The sequence below is a fragment of the Rattus norvegicus genome, chromosome 1 (assembly GCF_021556685.1).
Source record: "Rattus norvegicus strain SHRSP/BbbUtx chromosome 1, alternate assembly SHRSP_T2T, whole genome shotgun sequence".
NCBI lineage: Eukaryota > Metazoa > Chordata > Mammalia > Rodentia > Muridae > Rattus > Rattus norvegicus.
This window is the reverse complement of record NC_141534.1, coordinates 217696128-217719074: the sequence shown is the minus strand read 5'-3', so window position 1 is coordinate 217719074 and position 22947 is coordinate 217696128. Positions and strand designations below refer to the sequence as shown.

The 22947-nt window shown below is 46.5% G+C and overlaps 1 protein-coding gene across 16 annotated transcripts; it reads left to right on the top strand.

Moving 5' to 3' along the window:
* The first annotated feature begins 673 nt into the window (after window positions 1-673).
* On the top strand, window positions 674-11539 carry Lgals12 (galectin 12). Of its 16 annotated transcripts, none has more exons than XM_087548653.1 (11): window positions 782-907; window positions 1001-1104; window positions 1204-1375; window positions 3845-3933; window positions 4050-4263; window positions 5264-5383; window positions 6070-6108; window positions 6955-6981; window positions 7468-7556; window positions 9260-9410; window positions 10007-11519. In XM_087548653.1, the coding sequence occupies exons 3-11, from the start codon at window positions 1307-1309 to the stop codon at window positions 10151-10153; spliced, it is 945 nt and encodes a 314-aa protein (XP_087404779.1). In that variant the 5' UTR covers window positions 782-907; window positions 1001-1104; window positions 1204-1306; the 3' UTR covers window positions 10154-11519.
* The last annotated feature ends 11408 nt before the right edge of the window (window positions 11540-22947 follow it).

The following is a 22947-nucleotide window of genomic DNA, read 5'->3' as shown; positions in this document are numbered from 1 at the left end:
GGACACACCCAGGTTTGGGTTTCCCAGCGATACCTTCAGCTCCCTTGCTCCACCCACCCAGCAGCAGCTGAACAAACTCCTTGGCTTGGCACCCAAAGTGCTTTTAGTTATGACCCAAGTCAGGGTTTCTCAAACATATATGCTCAGTGGAACTGCCTGCAAGGCCACTTCCTGGACTTCACTCCCAAAGAGTTTTCTTCATTAGGCCCCGGAGTGGAGACCCCACAAGTCACCTTTCTGGCAAACTTCTAGGTGGGGAGATCAGGTGAGGTAACCCTGCAACATCCCTCAGTCAGAGCCCTCACGGGTGCTCTTGTCCCAGGAAAGACAGTACCAACACCCTGTGTAGTTAACATTCCTGGTCCTGCCAGGAGCTCCCTGCTGCCAAGTCTGACCCCATGTTAGAACAGGAAGCCTCCCAACTTAGGCTAAAGTTGAGAAGTTACGCTGTTTTGAAAGGGGAACTTTATACTAGAATCTGGGCCAGGCCATACAGGCCCATGCTCAAACACAAGGCCCTGCTGTGGTCTCCCTCTTGACACCCAGGTGAACAAAGGGAGGCTCAGGGAGAATGGTTTGTGGAAGGACAGAACACATCAGAGCAGAAGCTGAGTTCCCTCTAGCCCATGCTGCTTCCTCTGAGTCCAAGGGAACCCTCCTCTCCCTGACCTTTACTCACTCCACTTTCTTGTGACCCCAGCTGGTCCCTGACATCTGCAGCTAATGTTGAAATGGTCTCAAGGGACTGTGCAACTTAGGGGTAAAGGGAAGTGAGGGGAAAGAGACCAGGGAATGAAGGCAGGAGGAGCCAGGAACCTGGGGGCGGGGCCTCTCAAGGAACCTGCACACGTGTACCACCACCAGCAGCAGCACCACCTTCTCTTCCTGCTATTGGCTGAAGGCCCAGGTGAGCCCCCAGGAAACTAAAGCCCTTGCTGAAATGAGCCGGCCCCAGGCTTGCCTTTGAAATGGCTAAATGCTTCTGACACAGATGGGCTAGTTAACAGGTCCGGGAGTGAGTGCCAGCTACCGGTCCCTGAACGCAGGAGTTTCTGCTAGCAAACCCAGTCCAGCAAAGCTGCTGCTGTGAACGACCAGAGCGGGGTTAGTGAGGGTCCTAGAGGTGGCCAGTGCCCTTCCCAGGTCAGCTCCTAGAAGCATTAGGACTCCATAGGGAGCAAGTAAGACTAACAGTTTGGACAGCTGTTGCAGAAGCTGAAGACCCTGGCTGGGAAACGTGAGTCAATTCAGTGGGGAATCGCGCGGCTGGAATCAGGATCAGGCCCAGTTGGAGTTGCTCTTCCCCATGTCAACTGACGAACACCTGGACCCGATCCCTGACAGCTTCATCCTGCAGCCGCCAGTCTTCCACCCTGTGAGTAAGGTTAACAAAAACAAACAAACAAACAAACAAACAAACACGACTAATCAGCTAAATCCCAACTTGCAAGTGATTGGTCAGGTTTCCAGGGTCCTTGCCTATTCAATTCACCTCTTCTGGGATGGGTGGCTAGAAGAATGGAGATTGCAGTGAGGGACACTAATGACTAAGGGCAGCCCCTTCTCTGAGCCTGAGGGAAGGGCCTGGGGGGAGGGGAGCCCTCCCAGTCAGGGATTGTGTGGATCTCCCCCCACCCCACTCCCCAACCCCCGTTTAGTGCCCAGGAGACTTTCTGAAGCCTCACCATGCTCTGCAGAAAGCCAAACTCCCAGCAGGCACTACTACTAACGAGCACTAATTATTACTTTCCCCTGCTTGGCCCTCTCCTCCTTAGAGGTTTCCATCAGCTCAATTAATTAACACATTCTGTCAAGAGCCTGGGAACTGGAAGGCTGCCTGCCAAGCTGCCAGGACCTATAGAGATCCTGGCCTCTGGCACCTCCTCCCATGACTGAGTAATGGGGCTGAAGCACCTGAAACCTAGGTCCCCCACAGCCTGTTTCTTCACAAACTAAGAACTGTCACCGGAAGGGCTCCTTAGAGTGATCTGGGCTCTCTGATTGCCAAGCAACATGTAAAGGCTGACCTGTGACACTGCCCCAGGTTCACCTGCCAGCTTATAGGCCTGCCCTCTGTGGAGCTCCCACTGTGCCCAGGTGGGTGCTGAGCTTGCTGAAGGGAAAGACATGGCTCCAGTTTTCTTATACAGTGATCAGAATGGAAAAACAGCCGGGCAGATCCTCTATACTGGGGCCATGGACCGAGCAAGCATTGTGAGCTAAGGCTCTGAGAACTCAGAAGAGGGAAAGCAAAAAGGTGTCAAGATGGGGAACAGGAAAAAGTGGAAGGGAGCAGCAGACCCAGCAAAAGTAGAGTTGAAAGTGTATGCATACTTTAGGAAGGCCAGATAACCTCTGTGTGAGGAAAGATGGGCTCCAGGAGATGACCCTGTTAGGTATCTAGTCACTGTTAGGTATCTCCCAAGAGAGTCCACATCAGGGTCAACCCACTCCCAACTTCTCCATTCTTTTCCTCTTAGCTCCTAAACCCTGGACATTCACCAGTCCTCAGCAGCTTCCTTCCCAGGTGACATCCAGTGGGGTGACAAATCTCAGTTGGGACACAGCGACCTGTTGTACCTCAGCTCTGACAGGGCAGTGTAGCTGAATTAGGATTTCCTGGGCCATATGGTTTAGGCTTGTCTGCCCAAGAAAGGAGAGCTTTGGGGAGAACTGTGATGGGTCATTGGAGTAAGAACTTGATGGGATGTAGAATTGCCATGGAAACCAGCCTCAGTCAAGTCTGTGAGGTATTATCTAGATCCCATTAATCAAGGTAATGAGAGTCACTCTAAATGTGGGGTGGCACCACTCCAGGAGCTGAATCAGGATAAGCGCCAGCTTCCACTGCAGCCTGCTTCCTGACTGTGGATACAATGTGACCAGCTGCTTCAAGCTCCTGTCGCCATGCCTTCTGCCTTGATGCCCAGGAACCATGAGGCAAAACAAACCCTTCCTTCCCTCAGTTGCTTTTGTCTAGTGTCTTGTTACAGCAGTAAGAAATGTAACTAATCCAGGAATATTGGAAAGAAAACTGGTCCTTCCCTACAAGGACATTTTCTCTTGAGGGTGTATTAGTTATTTTTTCTTATTGCTGTGAAAAGAAAAATTACTCAGCAAAAGCAACTTAAGGCAAGGAACGGTTATTTTGGCTCACAGCCATAGGAAATCCCTCCACCATGGCTCCACCATGGCTCCACCATGGCTCCACCATGGCAGGGAAGATGGTAGCAGGAGACCACTCTCACAGCTCCACGATCAAGAATCAAAGGCCTGGGGTTGGGGATTTAGCTCAGTGGTAGAACGCTTGCCTAGCAATCGCAAGGCCCTGGGTTCGGTCCCCAGCTCCGAAAAAAAGAAAAAAAAAAAAAAAAGAATCAAAGGCCTGACATGTGATGGCACACACTCTTAATCGCAACCCAGAAGCAGACAGAGACAGACAAAGGCAGGCAGCTCTCTGAGTTCGAGGCCAGCCTCCTCTACAGATTGAATTCTGAGATAGCTTTGGCTACACAGAGACACCCTGTCTCTGCTGGGGTAAGAAGGGGACATGAATCATCTTTTTATTCAGTCTGGAATCCAGCCTATAAAAAGGTACTGTCTGCTCACATTTAGGATGGGGTGTTGCAACTTCAACTAACCTTCTCTAGAAAAGCCTTCACAGATGTTCCCCAAGGTGCATTCCCATGATATTTGCAAATTTCACCAAGCTAATAGTCAAGATCAACTTCACAGTGGGGAAGATGTTTTCCTGGTCTTTCCTCTCTATCCACAGCCACCCCTACCCATAGGAGTCCTTGTTTCCACATCTGGTTGGCATAACTGATTTCTCTCCCTTGTTCAGGTGATTCCTTATGTCACAACAATTTTCGGTGGCCTGTATGCAGGCAAGATGATCATGCTGCAGGGTGTGGTCCCTCGCCATGCACGGAGGTAAGGGGAACTGGCTAGGACTCTCAGTAGAGCCCAAAATTAGGGACATCGATCTGGAGTTCCTCTCTACCTTAGGATTTCTGTGGGCACTCAGAACCTCACAACACCCCTACCAGGTTTCAGGTGGACTTCCAGTGTGGGTGCTGCCTGCATCCTCGGCCAGATGTTGCCTTCCACTTCAGCCCTCGCTTCTACACTGTCAAGCCCCATGTCATCTGCAACACCCTCCAAGGTGGACTCTGGCAGAAAGAGGTCCGGTGGCCAGGAATCGCCCTGCAGAAAGGGGCTAGCTTCCTCATCCTCTTTCTCTTTGACAATGAAGAGGTGAAGGTGAGTGGAAAGGTTGCGCATCAAGCAGTCTGGTGCTGGCACCCCACATGACTCCTTCTCTTGTCCAATTTTCCATTGCACTGTGATAAACTGCCTATGGAGAGGGGAGTAAGACTCTCTGGGCCTGTATAGCAATAAGAAAGTGCAAAAGTCCTTTGATCTAGTAGGGAGAGGGATCCAGTATGCGAGGTCAGAGCAAGCATTTAGAAGACCCATGCTGGGTGGCAGGCAGTATGCTAAACCCTTTTTGTGAATGTGACCATTAAATCCTCCACATGAGGTCTGAGGTGGATATTGTCACAATCCCCTTACAGCTGGGGCAGCAGGGGACAGGGAGAGAGAACTTAATATCCAGGCTTTGACCTCCAATATGATCCTAACAGAAAGATAATAATGAGATATTCAGTTGGCTCCACTGGACAAAGCAGCTGGTGGAAGGAAGCCCTAATGGACAAAAATTATCCCCAACTTCCTGAGCCTTGGTTTCCTTGGTATAGATAGGAGGAGGGGAAGGATGCTGCTTCTGCTGCTGCTGCTGCTGCTGCTGCTGCTGCTGCTGCTGCTGGTGATGATGATGGTGGTGGAGGTGGTGATGGTGGTGGTGGTGATGATGATGGTGGTGGTGGTGATGATGATGGTGGTGGTGGTTGGTGGGGGGGTGATGGTGGTGATGATGGTAGTGGTGGTGATGGTAGTAATGATGCTGTCAGTGGTAGTTGCAATGGCAATACAATGGCAACAACTCAGACTGGCTAAGATAGGGAGAGTTTCATCATAGGGAAAGAGAACATGGACAGTGCTCTGGTCCCAGGATCATCTCTGCCACCTGTCAGCTCCACGGCGTTGGACAGATTACATGAGTTTATCTGTACAGTGCACCTGCCTTGCAAAGTCTAGAAAAGAATAAGCAAGGCCTTGGGAGGCTGGCCTGCTGGTGCCCGGGATGGCTTGTGCATACAGTCCGTGCCCTTGCTCCTCAGCATGCTGTTTGCTTCCCCAGGTGAGTGTGAACGGACAGCACTTTCTTCACTACCGCTATCGGCTCCCACTGTCACGGGTGGATACTCTTGATATATCTGGCGACATCTTGGTAAAGGCTGTTGGATTCCTGAACATCAGTGTAAGTTCTCTTGGAGCCAAGGCTGGGTTAGTAGTGGCCTCTGACATCCCCTGATCTGGACAGGTCTGGGGCTCACTCACTCACCCCAGATTGGGTGATAGAGGATGCCTATATGCCTGGGATGACCAAGAGAGAGAAGTGCAAAGATGTGTCAGAAATGAGTGGGGTCAGGAAGAAGACAAGGTGACCACAGTTAGGAAGCCCAGAAGCCGTGGACAGGAACCTTTCCTGGTGGTGGAGTCTGCTTGGCACTGAGGAGCAAAGGACTTAGCACGTAGTTTGGTAGATGAATCATAGCTACCTAATTAACTTATTTAAAATACAGCTAAATATGGGACTCAGTGGTAGCACACTGCCCTGGCAAACTCCTGGCTTGACTCAGTAAACCTGAGGTGGGGCCTACAGCAGGGATGTTCAACACACCAGCTTTAAAAAGTTGTGTGGGAAGCAGTCAGGGGCTTACAGCGGTCCCAAAGGCTGGCAGCTCGTTCTCTCTCTTTCTCTCCTTCTATGTTATATGTATGAGTGGTTTTGCCCGTGTGTGCACTGTGTGCTATCTGGTGCTCATGGAAGCCAGAAGGCATCCAGCTCACTGAAACTGTGGGTGCTGAGAACCAAACCTGGGTGGTTTAGAGGAACAACCACTGAAACATCTCTCCAGCTCTTTTTTCTTTCTTTCTTAACAGCCATTCGTGGAGGGTAGCAGAGAGTATCCAGTTGGATATGTGAGTTTCTTTCTTTGATTTTTTTTTCTTTTTTTCGGAGCTGGGGACTGAACCCAGGGCCTTGCGCTTCCTAGGCAAGCGCTCTACCACTGAGCTAAATCCCCAACCCCCTTTCTTTGATTTTTTAATTTAATTTTATTTATTTGTTGTGTGTGAATGCACAGTGTGTGTCTGTGCGTACACAGTGGGGGAGCATGTCTGTGTGGGGGATCAGAGGACAGTCTGCAGGAGTTTCCTTCCACTAAGTGAGTCAGGGACAGAACTTAGTCATCAAAGTTGATGGCTCCTCAGCCCAGATGTCTCAATCTCTTGGGAGCGAGGCTGGGCAATCTTGCTTAGAAGCCAGCTGGCCCCTCCTCCCTGCATATGACTGTACAAGGCTCAGCCGACCCCTCCTCCCTGCTGCAGTTGCCAGGATGGGGAGGCTGGATTTGCCTCTCCCCTCCTATCTCCAAGGCAAGCTTGGGAAGATAGGTGGAGGTAACTGACTCCCTGGAAGGGCCCATGATTCCCATCCGGAGATAATTTCTGCTGAGTTTTAGGTCCTCAGATCAGTCCTACAAGATGGTTATGGTTGATGCCACAGGACAAAAAAGGAAGATGAGACCCACGATCTTGCTGGGGGTGAAGAATGACAGCTCCACTGTCCTTCCAGCTCCTCCCAACTACTCAGAGATGGGGGATATCTCAGGACTCAAAGGATCCCCCACTGGGAGCCCAATCACTCACCTACTGCTGGGAGAGGCACAAACTCCTTGTGTCTCCCAGATGCAAGCCAAGTAGGAAGACCTTCTCTTTGCCCAAGCAAATACCAACAGCCTCCCCCTGCCTCTTTCTTTCCTTCAGCCCCTCCTGCTGTATAGCCCCAGGCTGGTAAGTGACCCTTGCTCCTGAAGGTGTAGTTCCACCTCGATTCCTCTGTGGAAAACTGCAGCAATGGGAGGGCAAAGCAGCCCCTGGCTGAATTACCATTCCATCTCATCCTCTTCACCTGCTCTGCAAATGGGTATTTAATACATTCCATGACTGACCCAGTACCAAGCATCAGGCCAGGAAAACCATCCAGCCCCAGACCTCCAGCTGCTCATCGGTGGCAGAATGACAAACCACTGTATACCTGCTACATACAGTTCAGAGCACACTCTGGAACAAGGACCTGTGCACAGCCCAGAGAGCCTGAAGAAGCTCTCAGCAGGCTTACAGTGGGTGCTTAACACATGGGCAGGGCCAAGTCTCCTGGCTTCAAGCCTACAGAGAAACTCACCTACTCTGGGTCCCTGGGTCCCTGGGGGGTATCCTGCTTGTGAGGGACCCTGACACCACAATGGTCACCATCCCTTCCTCTCCCATTTCTATCAGGAGGTGCCCTGCTCTCGAGCTCTTCCTCGGGGTCTCTGGCCTGGGCAAGTCATTGTAGTTCGAGGACTGGTCTTGAAAGAGCCAAAAGAGTAAGTATTTAGTTTGAGAGGGTGGGGGGCAACACTGCCATTTAGCCCCCTCTTGCAGCAGAGCAAAGAGAAGTAAGTTAGTTAACCCAGGTTTCAGAGCTTATGAATAGGGTTGGGGTTGGGCACAGCAGCCCCAGTTGTGGGCGCTGCTTCCCTGTCAGGTAAACTAGCTTCACATCACAAGTCCTAGAAAAGAGCCTTTACAGCTGAGAGGTGAAATGGCTCCCTAGGCTATCACAATGCTAGGTTCAGTAAATAGTCAAGCTGCCTAGAAACAAAATGCTTGGGTGCCAGAATCTGGCTTCTCCTCCAGTGCTCACTCAAACCAAGACCTGCAGCTTAAATTTGTTTAGACCAGATGTTCCAGTGTTCCCTCATGTCACTCTGACCCCATCCAACAGAGCCCTACACTTGATGAGAAGTTCTCTCTAAATGTCCATCAAAACTCTGGGGCTGAAGAGGTGGGCCAGCATTTAAAAGTGCTCCTAATACGAATGCTAGGGGGCTGGAGTTCAGATCCTAGCAGCCAGGTAACAGGCCAGGCGTTTGCGTACGCTCATAGGACTCAGCAGCCCTGGACACAGAGGCAGGAGGAGCTGGGGCTTGCTGGCCTCTGGCCTCACTGAGAAGCTCCAGCTCCAAGCTCAGGGAGTTTCAAAGAAATAGCAGAAATAGAGGAGGACAGCTGACTACAGGGCACGCTCCTCTAGTCCCTGGTGCACATGTCTCTCTCTCTCACACACACATGCTTACACTCACAAACACACACACACACATTTACATCCACACAAAAACACACTCATACACATTCACACACAAACACAAATACACACACACTGGTACACACATGCTCTCACAAATGCACACACACATACTTGCACTTGCACACACTCACTTTCATGTGCACACACATTCACAGACACACAAACACACACTCATATTCACACACCCATACCTTCACATATACTCAAACACAAATACGCACACACACTAACACACATGCACACACATTTATATACATGCACAAACACACACTCACACAAGTACACAAGCATACACACATGCTCACACATACACACAGGTAATTAAAAAGACATAGATGCTGTGTTCTGTACTAATACCGTCTAAGCAGAGTATCGTTTCTATATTTATTTACTGTTTTACACACACACACACACACACACACACACACACACACTTTACCTATTCTTTCATTTCATTCTAACAGCCCTGTGAGATGAGAACAGTGCTCTTCCTCCCTAATTTGCAGTTGAGGAAGCACACAGGGATTCAGTGACTTGCCCGAGGCCATGGGACTAGAAAGCGACAGAGCATAAGCCCCTGCAGCCTGACCCTGACCACCAGCTCTTTGCAAAGCCACAGTCTGACACATAACAATAAATGTTAATTGCTGTTACAGTCACAGCATCCCCATTTTCAGGGGAATAAACTGAGGCTTGGGATAGGCAATTATTCTACCTGCATAGTCTTCCAGTCAGGGATTCAAGTATGATTCTCGTGTGCTGTCTATACCTCTGTACTGTTCTATGTCCAAGTGTTCTGCCCAGAGCCTGCCAAACAAACTTAACTCTTAGAAGCTATCCAGTCTCCCAGTGTCTCTCCTGCCTCAACCCTTCCTCTTCAGAGATACCATGGCCTGAAGGTGACAGAGCCTGATCCACTTCTCTGCCTGCTTCCTATAGTTTCACCCTGAGCCTGAGGGATGGGGCCACCCATGTTCCTGTGACACTCAGGGCTTCCTTCACAGACAGAACACTGGCCTGGGTCTCCTCCTGGGGACGAAAGAAGCTGATCTCAGCCCCCTTCCTCTTTTATCCCCAGCGATTCTTCGAGGTAGGTCTGAGCCAAGTAGTCGCAACTCTCCTTGAGCCCATTTCATAACAATCGGGAGACTATGGGCTAGATCCTGGGAACAGTGAGCAGGCCAATAGCCCAGGGCTAGGAAGCCAGAGCCAGCTCTGCAGAGAGAATGTTCAGATATTAGCCTTCAGCCCTCTAGGCTAACGCCAGAGATCCTGTACCCAGAAATACAGGCATAATGAATGCAGATGAGGCATTGTCTTTAAATGCTCCCCTAAACTTCTAAAGACCAGGAGTGATGTCACCAGCACTATCTACATCGATAATCTAGCCCTTGGAAAGCAGAGGCAGAAGGAGCAGGAGTTCAAGGCCAGTCTCAGCTGTATAGGAACCTTGAGGCCAGCCTGAGCTACATGAGATCCAGTCTCAAGCTCTCTCTATGGCTCCAGTATGTAGCTGTGGTTGAGAATATTTCCCAGTGGAAAGCATGTTGCAGATGGTGAACTTTAACTCCTAGACCCGTCTATTTCTTATAATTGTGTCCCCTTCAGTGAAGGAGGAACCCAGTGGTAGTACACCAGGAAAAGTCTGTCGGGAAGCCCACCACCCAGTCAAGCTATTCTTACCAGGTTCTGCTTTTGTGCCAAGAGGGAGGGCTGAAGCTGGCACTCAATGGGCATGGGCTGGGGGCCACCAGCCTGGATCAGAAAGCCCTGGAGCAGCTGCGGGACCTCAGGATCAGTGGAAGTGTCCATCTCTACTGTGTCCACTGCTAAGGGCTCTGAGCACCTCAGCCAGAGAAGGGGAAAGACAGCTGCGACCAGGGCTCCACAGTTACAGCCCCACCCTGCCTTTCTCACTGGAGAACTTGCCCTGGCATCACTGTTTCAGGCCTAGTTCACATCTGGGTCACGGGCCTGAATCTAAAAGGACACACACACACACACACACACACACACACACACACACACACACACTTATTGCATTTTAATCTACCAATTCTGAAAATAAGGGCCCAGGTCAATGTGTCTCTGCACCCGTCTTCCACATTCAAATTCTGTCTTGGTCTTCATTCCAACACTCTGTGGTGACATGGAGCTGAAACTCTATCTGGGCCCAGCCACTGAGAAGGCAAATAGAATGTGAATAAGATGTGCCCCAAATCTGTGATCAACACACACCATCACACCCACCTTTTCGTCTGCACTCATGTTATCTACAGTCACTCAACTAGATTGTGGAGCCTTTGCCCAAAGTGAACAAATATCACAGCTGCTTTCATGGTTTTGGTCAAAGGGAACCAGCCACATCCCAGAAAAACACACTGATAATGAGGCCACATTCTGGTCACCTAACAATAATCTTGCATAAGATTATGATATAGTCTGGGCGGGCCAGAGATTATCCAATCTATGTTTCTGTAACATGCCCTGTAATGTTCACACAATGGCAATGGTTGAATAATGCATTTCTCAGAATTTGTCCTTGACAGGAAGTGATACGTGACTATATCTAGGTAGACCAGTAAGAAGGACGCTGTAGAGTGTTCGATTTGGACTATTCCTGGAAACAAAACCTGGGCTCACCTTCGAATGGACTTAAGACTCTGGCTCTTGGGAATGCTTCTGCAATCCCATCCACATGCCCAGAGCTGTGCCAGGTCACTGGTAGAAGGATTTGCTATGTTAGAATGTTATGTTCTATGCAAAGAGCCATTTTTCTTCCCCTGTCCATTTACTAAGATTAATCATGTGCCTTTCATGAAGGGAAAAAAAAAACCTCAAATATCCAAGAGGAAAGCTTTTACTGCAAATATATGTCTCTATTGTAATCTAGGGAAGCTAGAATTCAGAAAAAAAAGATGGCTGAGAGGCATCCCCTAGATAGCAAGGCCCAGAGTTCTGGGGAGGATCTGTGTCAAAGAGGAGGTGGCAGGTCGGTGTGCTGAGGTGGAGAGTGTGAAGCTTGCACACCTCGGCACTCACTGACATAGTCACATCTGCTCATTTAACCTTCTAATGAAATCAACTGTTCTGAGAGAATGCTAATATACTGCCTTAAAGTTTGGGGAGTAAAATGTATTTGCTGTTGATGAATCTTAATAAAAATGCATTATGTATTATTTTGCATTATGTTCATAAATTAAGTTGGCTTGTCATTTTACTTACTCATATTATGTTAGTTGCTTTTCTGTTGCTGTGATAAACACTGTGACCAAGACAGCTTAGAGAAGGCAGGGTTTATCTAGGTTTATAATTCTAGAGGCAAGTCTCACCGCAAGGAAATAGAAGGCAAGACGAGAGAGAGAGAGCTCACATCTTGAACTGTGCAAGGGAAAGCAGGGAGAGCAAACCAAATGGCAGGAGCCTTTATAATCTCAAAGCTGTTCCCCAGTGACACACTTCCTCCAACAAGGTCACACCTCCTAAGCCTCCACCCACAGGTAAGTACTCAAACATCTGAACTATGGGCGACATGCACATTCCAGCCACCAAATCATGCACAAGTTAGTCTTTCATGGCTTAAACAATTTACCATAATTTTGTTTGTTTTTTCAAGACAGGATTTTTCTGTGTAGGCTGTTTGTTTGTTTCTGTAGCACCTTGTTTCCTGGCTGTCCTGGAACTCACTCTGTAGAGAGGCTGGCTTCAAACTCAGAGATCTACCTGCCCCTGCTTCGTGACATAAGCAATTTAGGGAGAGAAGAATTTGTTGCTCACGATTTTAGAGCTTTACAAACATCATGGTAGACAGCACACGGGACAGCTGTTCATATCATGACAGCCAGGAAGCAAGCGCTGGCGCTCTCTTGTGCGCGCTCTCTCGCTCTCTCTTGCTCTCTCTCTCTCTCTCTCTCTCTCTCTCTCTCTCTCTCTCTCGCTCTCTCTCTCTCACTTTCTCGCTCTCTCTCGCTCTCTCTCTCGCTCTCTCTCTCGCTCTCTCTCTCGCTCTCTCTCTCACTTTCTCGCTCTCTCTCGCTCTCTCTCTCGCTCTCTCTCTCTCTCACTCTCTCGCTCTCTCTCGCGCGCTCTCTCTCTCTCTCTCACTCTCTCTCTCGCTCTCTCTCGCGCTCTCTCTCTCTCTCGCTCTCTCTCTCTCTCACTCTCTCTCTCTCTCTCTCGCGCTCTCTCTCTCACACTCTCTCGCTCTCTCTCACTCTCTCTCGCTCTCTCTCGCGCTCTCTCTCTCGCTCTCTCTCGCTCTCTCTCTCTCTCTCTCTCTCTCTCTCTCTCTCTCTCTCTCGCTCTCTCTCTCTCACTCTTGCTTTTTTTTCCTGTAGCTTTCAGCCGATCAGACGGTTGTGCCTACATCCAGGTCAGGTCTTTCCCGCTTAGTAAATCCTCACAGACACAGCGGGAAGCATGCTTTAGTTATCTTCCAGATGCATCCTAACAGAGCACGGAGGAAGCTGAAACTGAATGCTCAGAAGTTGCCACAAAAGAACAGCGGCTCATAAACACTGCTTTGCCTTGGATGGAGGCGTTAAGTCATCCGATCTGTTCCAGGCTAGCATCTACAGTACTCGGACACAGCTCCTTCTATAAATGCCTCTGGGCACACCTAGCTCCAGAGTTTGTCTCTAGAAGACATTCGTAGAAAACCGCACTTGTTTCAGAGAAGTTTGTTTTTGCTGCTGGACTGGTGTTTGCAGAGTCAGGCTTACCCCTGTGGCTGGTAAGGCAGAGGTACTTGGGACCTGCACATGGTAGTGAACTATGGGGTACACAGACTCAGGTAACCCTGCTAGCTAGAGTTCCAGGCTTGCTCAGCTCTGTGATCCTGTCTGTCTCCTATTTCTTCCCAACACATTTGACCTCCAGTAAAAGTTCATAGTAGCCAGACATAGTGGTGCACACCTTTAATCCCAGGATCCCAGTATTCAGGAGGCAGAGGCGAATAGATCTCTGGCTGTTTGAAGCCAGCCTGGTCTACATAGTTCCAGAACAACCATGGCTGCAAACACACACACAGAGAGAGAGAGAGAAAGAGAGAGAGAGAGAGAGAGAGAGAGAGAGAGAGAGAGAGAGAGACCCTATCTCAAAAAAAATAATTTTAAAAATCACTAAAAGTGAACTCTAGGGCTAAAGGGGGTGGCTCTGGTCAAAGGGGGCTCCTGCTCCTGCAGACGATCCTAGCTCAGTTCCTAGCACCCATGTGAGGCAGCTCACAGCCACCTGTAACACAAGCCCCGGAAGATCTAATGCCTCTGGCCTCCATGAACAAGTGCACAAATGTGCACATAACCATGACAGGTGCACACACATATGCATAATATAAAAAGACATCTTTAGGAAATAAAAATGCAGTGCAACTTTCGCTCTCTGAACTCTGAAATTCCTCTTCTATCAGTCTACACTCTTGCTCCAAGGATGAGCAGAATCTGAGGGATGCAGGATCTGAGGGATGCAGGATCTGAGGGGTCCAGGATCTGAGGGATGCAGGATCTGAGGGGTCCAGGATCTGAGGGATGCAGGATCTGAGGGATGCAGCTCAACACCCCATCAGCTGTACTAGGGCTGGAGATAAACCTCTGGATTTACCTTAAGATGGACTTTGGACTCTATCCCCTTTTTAAAAATTTTTATTGATTCTTTATGACTTTCACATCATGTACCCAATCCTACTCATCTCTCCTTCCTTTCATATCCACCCTCCACCCCTGTAACACACCCCAAAGGAAACCAAAAATATAAAAAAAAATCTTGCAGTGAAAGCTGCAGGGTGTCACAGTGTGTCCCACAATAGATCCTTTGTCCACACTTCTTTGTTTGCAAATGTTTGTTGCAATGGAGGCATCTGGCTTCTGCTACACTGTCAACACTGGATCCTCACAGGAACTCCTCTGGGATATCCTGTTGTAGCCCTATGTCATGAAGATCCTCCAGCTTTTGATCTGCAGGACAAGCCCTTTCATACAGTCCAGCAGTTCATAGGTGGGGTAGATTTTGGGGTGAGCCAACTCAGCGTCTTAGATCTGGCCTGAGCAGAAGCTTAGTCAGCTGCCCACTCTCCTGCACCCACACCACCAGGGCGAGCTTACCCAATCCAGTCCTGCAGCTGACAAGGGGCAGGGCCAGCTCTCCCACTCTCATCCCTGGGGTCCAGCTCACCCTTGCCCATGCTACCAGGACCAGCCCACTCTGCTGCCGTGGTGAAGTGCAGGGCCCACTCTCCTTAGTGCTGCAGCCAAGGGCAAGGAGTGGGACAAGCCCTCCTGCTCTCACGACCTCAGGACTAGCTCTCCTGCCTGTGTCAGGTGATGTAGGCGAGGGGAAGGCATCCCTCCCATACCCACACCACACCGTGTCAAACGTAAACGCTCTTGATAATGCTTCTGTAATCCCGACAACACGCCCAGAGCTGTGCTGGGTCACTAAATGAAAGACACTAATAAAGGATTCACTCAGGTTCAACTCAAAGCGATATGAGGAGCCTGCAGTCTAGGGCAGAGAGACACAATTTCACAACCTAGGTGTACGACATTTCAGAGCATAGAAAAGTCTGATAATGTTTTTGTAAGCCTAGTACTGGTTGCTAAACTGTGTTTTTTAAAAATTGAGAAGGATAGGCTGGAGAGAAGGCTCAACAGTTAAAGTCACGAAACACTTTTTCAGAGGACCTAGATTCGTTTCCCAGAGCCCACATCAGGCAGCCCACAACTCCAGTTCAAGGGACTCTGATGACCTCTAACCTCAGCAGACACCCACACACATGTGGTGCATATAAACTCTGTTACAAGCACACACAAACATACACATAAATAATGTTAGTCCTGCTTTTTTTTCCTTGCAAAGGAGCTTCAATTAGGTGACATCTAAAAAATAATGAATACCAAAATCAAAACACACATGTGGTGTGGAATGGTGAGCAAGTGGTGTGTTTTAACCATGGTTGCTTGTGATGGTGGAAATTGTTCAGATGCCAACAGAAGAGGGAAGAATGTAGGGAGAGATTTTGGCTTACGTAATTGAGCAGCTAAAACAAGTAATTTTATAATTCTGTACGCACAGAACAATTTTCACCCTCCCTGTTTACTTTGTTCTTTGGATAGACTCAGCTGGCCTCCTTCCTTGGAACGTTTCAGAACTTACGTCCCCTGCTGCCTGATGCACAGATGTGCAGCATTTCCATGGGTCCCTGAGAACTCCCAGGTGCCTGCAGAGAAGATTCCACACAGACATGGGGTGGGGGAGGAGGGTGAGAGGGGCAAACAGCTGCCACCGCTAACAGAGGTAGAGACTAGAAAGCAAATCTTTATCTCTGGTCACAGACATTTTTCTAATTAGTACACTGAATGCTAGAGACGGATTTTCCTAAGAAAAATTAAGGCCTTGATAATCTTCCCAATTGGAGCCTAGAAATGAACTCTGCTGGTGAAATGAAGACGACCCAGGGGGATTGGCTAAAATAATAACGAACCTTTCCACCCCTGTGGGAACAGATTGTGTGGGAATGAGGGGCTGTGTCTTTACAGACTCACTTGAATGAGGCTCCAGGAGGACTCTGAGCTGGAATGTTGGGAATCCGAAGTTTATTTCAAGAACTATTCGTGCCATGGACAGCCTATTAGATTTGCAGACAGTGTCCTGAGAAGGATGCCTGCCAGATCCTGTAAGACTGGGGAAAGGGCAGGCTGCTGGTTTCCACAGCCCAAGCAGCGTTCTGGTCCGGATTCTAACAGAGGCCAGCCTCTGCATTGGATTTCGAGTTTCAAGGTGCTACCATATGAGCAATAGAGCCCTGCCTTGAGCAAACCTTTTGTGGAGCATTCAAAAAGACTGAGGATTGTGTCCTCATTCTGCATCCAGAACACAGTGACACACTCAGTTCTGTGTCCCAATGGCAATCACTTATTTATGGGTTCTCTGCATGTGTCAGAAATCACTCTGAAATGGACGTCCACTGCTACCTGCAGGGCAGCTAAGCTAGACTACCTCAGAAATGCCACCAACTGTCATTATGACCAAATAGAAACTCAAGAGCTCTGACTGCGACGGCTCAGACTGCAGAGGTCAAATTCAGTTCTGCCATCCCAGGGGCAGCTGTCTTCCCACTCCCCACTACAGGCCCTGTGCGGGGCTGAGAGGCAGGTTTGGTTCTGTTTCCAGTGACATGAGCATTTGAGGCATGAAAGAAACAGGCTGGGCCAGGGATGTAGCTCAGTGGTAGAGCACTTACCTTGCTCAGGTGCTTGCCCTGGGTTTGCTCCCACAACCACACAAACAAACAAACAAATTTTAAAAACTTGGATTGAAACATTTTATCTTATAAATAGCAGCGTTTTGTTGATACAGTGGTTAGTCTTGATTGGGGGATTTGATGGATAGAATATAGCATCACCATGGAAACAGGTCTCTGAGCATGTGTGTGAGGAATTACCTAGATTAGGTTAATTGAAGTAAGAAAACCAACCCTAAATGTAGCGGGCACCATTCCATGGACAAGGTCCCAGACTGGATTAAAATGAGGAAATGAGAGCTAAAGCAATGAGACTTCTCAATTTAGCTTCTCAGTGTGGACAGAATGGGACGATGTTCCTGCTCTAACCGCCACACCTTCAGCAACTGTGTACTGAATTCCCAGTTGTTTCTGTCAAGTACTTTGTCCCAGCATCAAGACGAATTACACAGTTAGAAAAGTAACTCTCAAAAATTGTCCTTGGACATCCACAGGAGCCCCAAGAAGTTACACACACACACACACACACACACACACACACACACACACACACAGAGAGAGAGAGAGAGAGAGAGAGAGAGGTAAACACAAACGTAAATAAGTGTAAAGATAAATAATTGAATGGATATAGAAAGTAGTCTTGTGCATCTGATTGAAAACAAGTTTATTGGGTCAGGGGTGTCACGTTGTTGGTAGAGTGCTTGCATAACATGTTTGAAGCCCTGGATCCATCCCTTAGACCCCCCAAAACAAAGCATAGTGGCATATACTATAATCCCAGTGTTTGAGAAGTAGAGATAGGAGGCTCAGAAGCGGTTAAAGATCATTCTCAGCTACACAATGAGTTGGAGGCCAGCCTGGACTACATGAAAGTCTATCTAAAACAAGAAAAAATCTTTGGCCCACATATGAGCTATTCCCAAAAGAAACTCAAATGCACCCCCCTTTAAAATGCTGTGTACACAATCAAACAGTTGAAGGAATTAAAAATGGAAATAGAAGCAATCAAGAAAGAACACATGGAAACAACCCTGGATATAGAAAACCAAAAGAAGAGACAAGGAGCTGTAGACACGAGCTTCACCAACAGAATACAAGAGATGGAAGAGAGAATCTCAGGAGCAGAAGATTCCATAGAAATCATTGACTCAACTGTCAAAGATAATGTAAAGTGGAAAAAGCTACTGGTCCAAAACATACAGGAAATCCAGGACTCAATGAGAAGATCAAACCTAAGGATAATAGGTATAGAAGAGAGTGAAGACTCCCAGCTCAAAGGACCAGTAAATATCTTCAACAAAATCATAGAAGAAAACTTCCCTAACCTAAAAAAAGAGATACCCATAGGCATACAAGAAGCCTACAGAACTCCAAATAGATTGGACCAGAAAAGAAACAACTCCCGTCACATAATAGTCAAAACACCAAACGCACAAAATAAAGACAGAATATTAAAAGCAGTAAGGGAAAAAGGTCAAGTAACATATAAAGGCAGACCTATCAGAATCACACCAGACTTTTCACCAGAAACTATGAAGACCAGAAGATCCTGGATAGATGTCATACAGACCCTAAGAGAACACAAATGCCAGCCCAGGTTACTGTATCCTGCAAAACTCTCAATTAACATAGATGGAGAAACCAACATATTCCATGACAAAACCAAATTTACACAATATCTTTCTACAAATCCAGTGCTACAAAGGATAATAAATGGTAAAGCCCAACATAAGGAGGCAAGCTATACCCTAGAAGAAGCAAGAAACTAATCGTCTTGGCAACAAAACAAAGAGAAGAAAAGCACACAAACATAACCTCATATCCAAATATGAATATAACAGGAAGCAATAATCACTATTCCTTAATATCTCTCAACATCAATGACCTCAACTCCCCAATAAAAAGACATAGATTAACAAACTGGATACGCAACGAGGACCCTGCATTCTGCTGCCTACAGGAAACACACCTCAGAGACAAAGACAGACACTACCTCAGAGTGAAAGGCTGGAAAACAACTTTCCAAGCAACTGGTCGGAAGAAGCAAGCTGGAGTAGCCATTCTAATATCAAATAAAATCAATTTTCAACTAAAATTCATCAAAAAAGATAAGGAAGGACACTTCATATTCATCAAAGGAAAAATCCACCAAGATGAACTCTCAATCCTAAATATCTATGCCCCAAATACAAGGGCACCTACATACGTAAAAGAAACCTTACTAAAGCTCAAAACACATATTGCACCTCACACAATAATAGTAGGAGATTTCAACACCCCACTCTCATCAATGGACAGATCATGGAAACACAAATTAAACAGAGATGTAGACAGACTAAGAGAAGTCATGAGCCAAATGGACTTAACAGATATTTATAGAACATTCTATCCTAAAGCAAAAGGATATACCTTCTTCTCAGCTCCTCATGGTACTTTCTCCAAAATTGACCATATAATTGGTCAAAAAACGGGCCTCAACAGGTACAGAAAGATAGAAATAATCCCATGCGTGCTATCGGACCACCACGGCCTAAAACTGGTCTTTAATAACAGTAAGGGAAGAATGCCCACATATACGTGGAAATTGAACAATGCTCTACTCAATGATAACCTGGTCAAGGAAGAAATAAAGAAAGAAATTAAAAACTTTTTAGAGTTTAATGAAAATGAAGATACAACATACCCAAACTTATGGGACACAATGAAAGCTGTGCTAAGAGGAAAACTCATAGCGCTGAGTGCCTGCAGAAAGAAACAGGAAAGAGCATATGTCAGCAGCTTGACAGCACACCTAAAAGCTCTAGAACAAAAAGAAGCAAATACACCCAGGAGGAGTAGAAGGCAGGAAAAATCAAACTCAGAGCTGAAATCAACCAAGTAGAAACAAAAAGGACCATAGAAAGAATCAACAGAACCAAAAGTTGGTTCTTTGAGAAAATCAACAAGATAGATAAACCCTTAGCCAGACTAACGAGAGGACACAGAGAGTGTGTCCAAATTAACAAAATCAGAAATGAAAAGGGAGACATAACTACAGATTCAGAGGAAATTCAAAAAATCATCAGATCTTACTATAAAAGCCTATATTCAACAAAACTTGAAAATCTGCAGGAAATGGACAATTTCCTAGACAGATACCAGGTACCAAAGTTAAATCAGGAACAGATAAACCAGTTAAACAACCCCATAACTCCTAAGGAAATAGAAGCAGTCATTAAAGGTCTCCCAACCAAAAAGAGCCCAGGTCCAGATGGGTTTAGTGCAGAATTCTATCAAACCTTCATAGACGACCTTGCACCAATATTGTCCAAACTATTCCACAAAATTGAAACAGATGGAGCGCTACCGAATTCCTTCTATGAAGCCACAATTACTCTTATACCTAAACCACACAAAGACCCAACAAAGAAAGAGAACTTCAGACCAATTTCCCTTATGAATATCGACCCAAAAATACTCAATAAAATTCTGGCAAACCGAATCCAAGAGCACATCAAAACAATCATCCACCATGATCAAGTAGGCTTCATCCCAGGCATGCAGGGATGGTTTAATATATGGAAAACCATCAACGTGATCCATTATATAAACAAACTGAAAGAACAAAACCACATGATCATTTCATTAGATGCTGAGAAAGCATTTGACAAAATTCAACACCCCTTCATGATAAAAGTCCTGGAAAGAATAGGAATTCAAGGCCCATACCTAAACATAGTAAAAGCCATATACAGAAAACCAGTTGCTAACATTAAACTAAATGGAGAGAAACTTGAACCAATCCCACTAAAATCAGGGACTAGACAAGGCTGCCCACTCTCTCCCTACTTATTCAATATAGTTCTTGAAGTTCTAGCCAGAGCAATCAGAGAACAAAAGGAGGTCAAGGGGATACAGATTGGAAAAGAAGAAGTCAAAATATCACTATTTGCAGATGATATGATAGTATATTTAAGTGATCCCAAAAGTTCCACCAGAGAACTACTAAAGCTGATAAACAACTTCAGCAAAGTGGCTGGGTATAAAATTAACTCAAATAAATCAGTTGCCTTCCTCTACACAAAAGAGAAACAAGCCGAGAAAGAAATTAGGGAAACAACACCCTTCATAATAGACCCAAATAATATAAAGTACCTCGGTGTGACTTTAACCAAGCAAGTAAAAGATTTGTACAATAAGAACTTCAAGACTCTGAAGAAAGAAGTTGAAGAAGACCTCAGAGATGGAAAGATCTCCTATGCTCATGGATTGGCAGGATTAATATAGTAAAAATGGCCATTTTACCAAAAGCGATCTACAGATTCAATGCAATCCCCATCAAAATACCAATCCAATTCTTCAAAGAGTTAGACAGAACAATTTGCAAATTCATCTGGAATAACAAAAAACCCAGGATAGCTAAAACTATCCTCAACAATAAAAGGACTTCAGGGGGAATCACTATCCCTGAACTCAAGCAGTATTACAGAGCAATAGTGATAAAAACTGCATGGTATTGGTACAGAGACAGACAGATAGACCAATGGAATAGAATTGAAGACCCAGAAATGAACCCACACACCTATGGGCACTTGATTTTTGACAAAGGAGCCAAAACCATCCAATGGAAAAAAGATAGCATTTTCAGCAAATGGTGCTGGTTCAACTGGAGGTCAACATGTAGAAGAATGCAGATCGATCCATGCTTATCACCGTGTAGAAAGCTTAAGTCCAAGTGGATCAAGGACCTCCACATCAAACCAGATACACTCAAACTAATAGAAGAAAAACTAGGGAAGCATCTGGAACACATGGGCACTGGAAAAAATTTCCTGAACAAAACACCAGTGGTTTATGCTCTAAGATCAAGAATCGACAAATGGGATCTCATAAAACTGCAAAGCTTCTGTAAGGCAAAGGACACTGTGGTTAGGACAAAACGGCAACCAACAGATTGGGAAAAGATCTTTACCAATCCTACAACAGATAGAGGCCTTATATCCAAAATATACAAAGAACTCAAGAAGTTAGACCGCAGGGAGACAAATAACCCTATTAAAAAATGGGGGTCAGAGCTAAACAAAGAATTCACAGCTGAGGAATGCCGAATGACTGAGAAACACCTAAAGAAATGTTCAACATCTTTAGTCATAAGGGAAATGCAAATCAAAACAACCCTGAGATTTCACCTCACACCAGTGAGAATGGCTAAGATCAAAAACTCAGGTGACAGCAGATGCTGGTGAGGGTGCGGAGAAAGAGGAACACTCCTCCATTGTTGGTGGGATTGCAGACTGGTACAACCATTCTGGAAATTAGTCTGGAGGTTCCTCAGAAAATTGGACATTGAACTGCCTTGAGGATCCAGCTATACCTCTCTTGGGCATATACCCAAAAGATGCCCCAACATATAAAAAAGACACGTGTTCCACTATGTTCATCGCAGCCTTATTTATAATAGCCAGAAGCTGGAAAGAACCCAGATGCCCTTCAACAGAGGAATGGACACAGAAAATGTGGTACATCTACACAATGGAATATTACTCAGCTATCAAAAACAATGACTTTATGAAATAAAATGCCGTGTACAGGGAATAGAGAGATGGCTTGGTGGTTAGGAACACTTACCGCTCTTGCAGTTCTTGTTTCCCAGAACCCATGTGTGTTGGAGGAAGTGTCACAACTGTCTGTGACTACAGTTCTGGGGCTTCTGACAATCTGTGGGTATATTGCCATGACACACAAGGGCAAGTCAGAGGACAACTTTTGGGAGTCAGTCTCTCCTCTCATCCTGTAGGCTCCTACATGCATCATGTTTTTTTTTCTGGGGAGATGCTATACACATGTCCATTTATCCCATTTAGGGAGACCACAGCAGACCGAAATACAGATACCACTGAAGTCCAACTTGGTGAACCGATTACAGGAATATGAGTAAAAGGTTACTTAAAGAAGCAGAAATGACTCAGCCATATCACTAAGGCCCATCCCAGCATTGGTGATAGCTCACAAAAGCTGGGAACCTGGAGCTCACTCCACAGCCTGCAATCATCTTACCAGGTTGTAAAGTGTCCTTTCCAAGTGACTCCGTTTGTCTAACCTCTTCCAGGCAGCTCAGTTGGTTTCTGCTCCTTCCAGGCAGCTGCTCTGATCTGAGTCTTCTTTTTAGCTTTGCTTGTCAGACTCCTCTTTGCACCTTGACTTGTTTGAGAGTCACTCTCAGCAGTTTTATTGCTTACTCTTGGAGGAAGGGGCCTAGTGAGTCTGATCAGTTTCAGGGACTTCCTGAAGCTATTTTAAATAGTTGACCTCCCTGCTTAAAAAGTTTTCCTGCAGGATGGAGTATTCCAGTTTCAAAGAAGACTGTTACGCAACAGTCCCAGGGACTGAATTCAAGTCAGCAGGCTTGGGA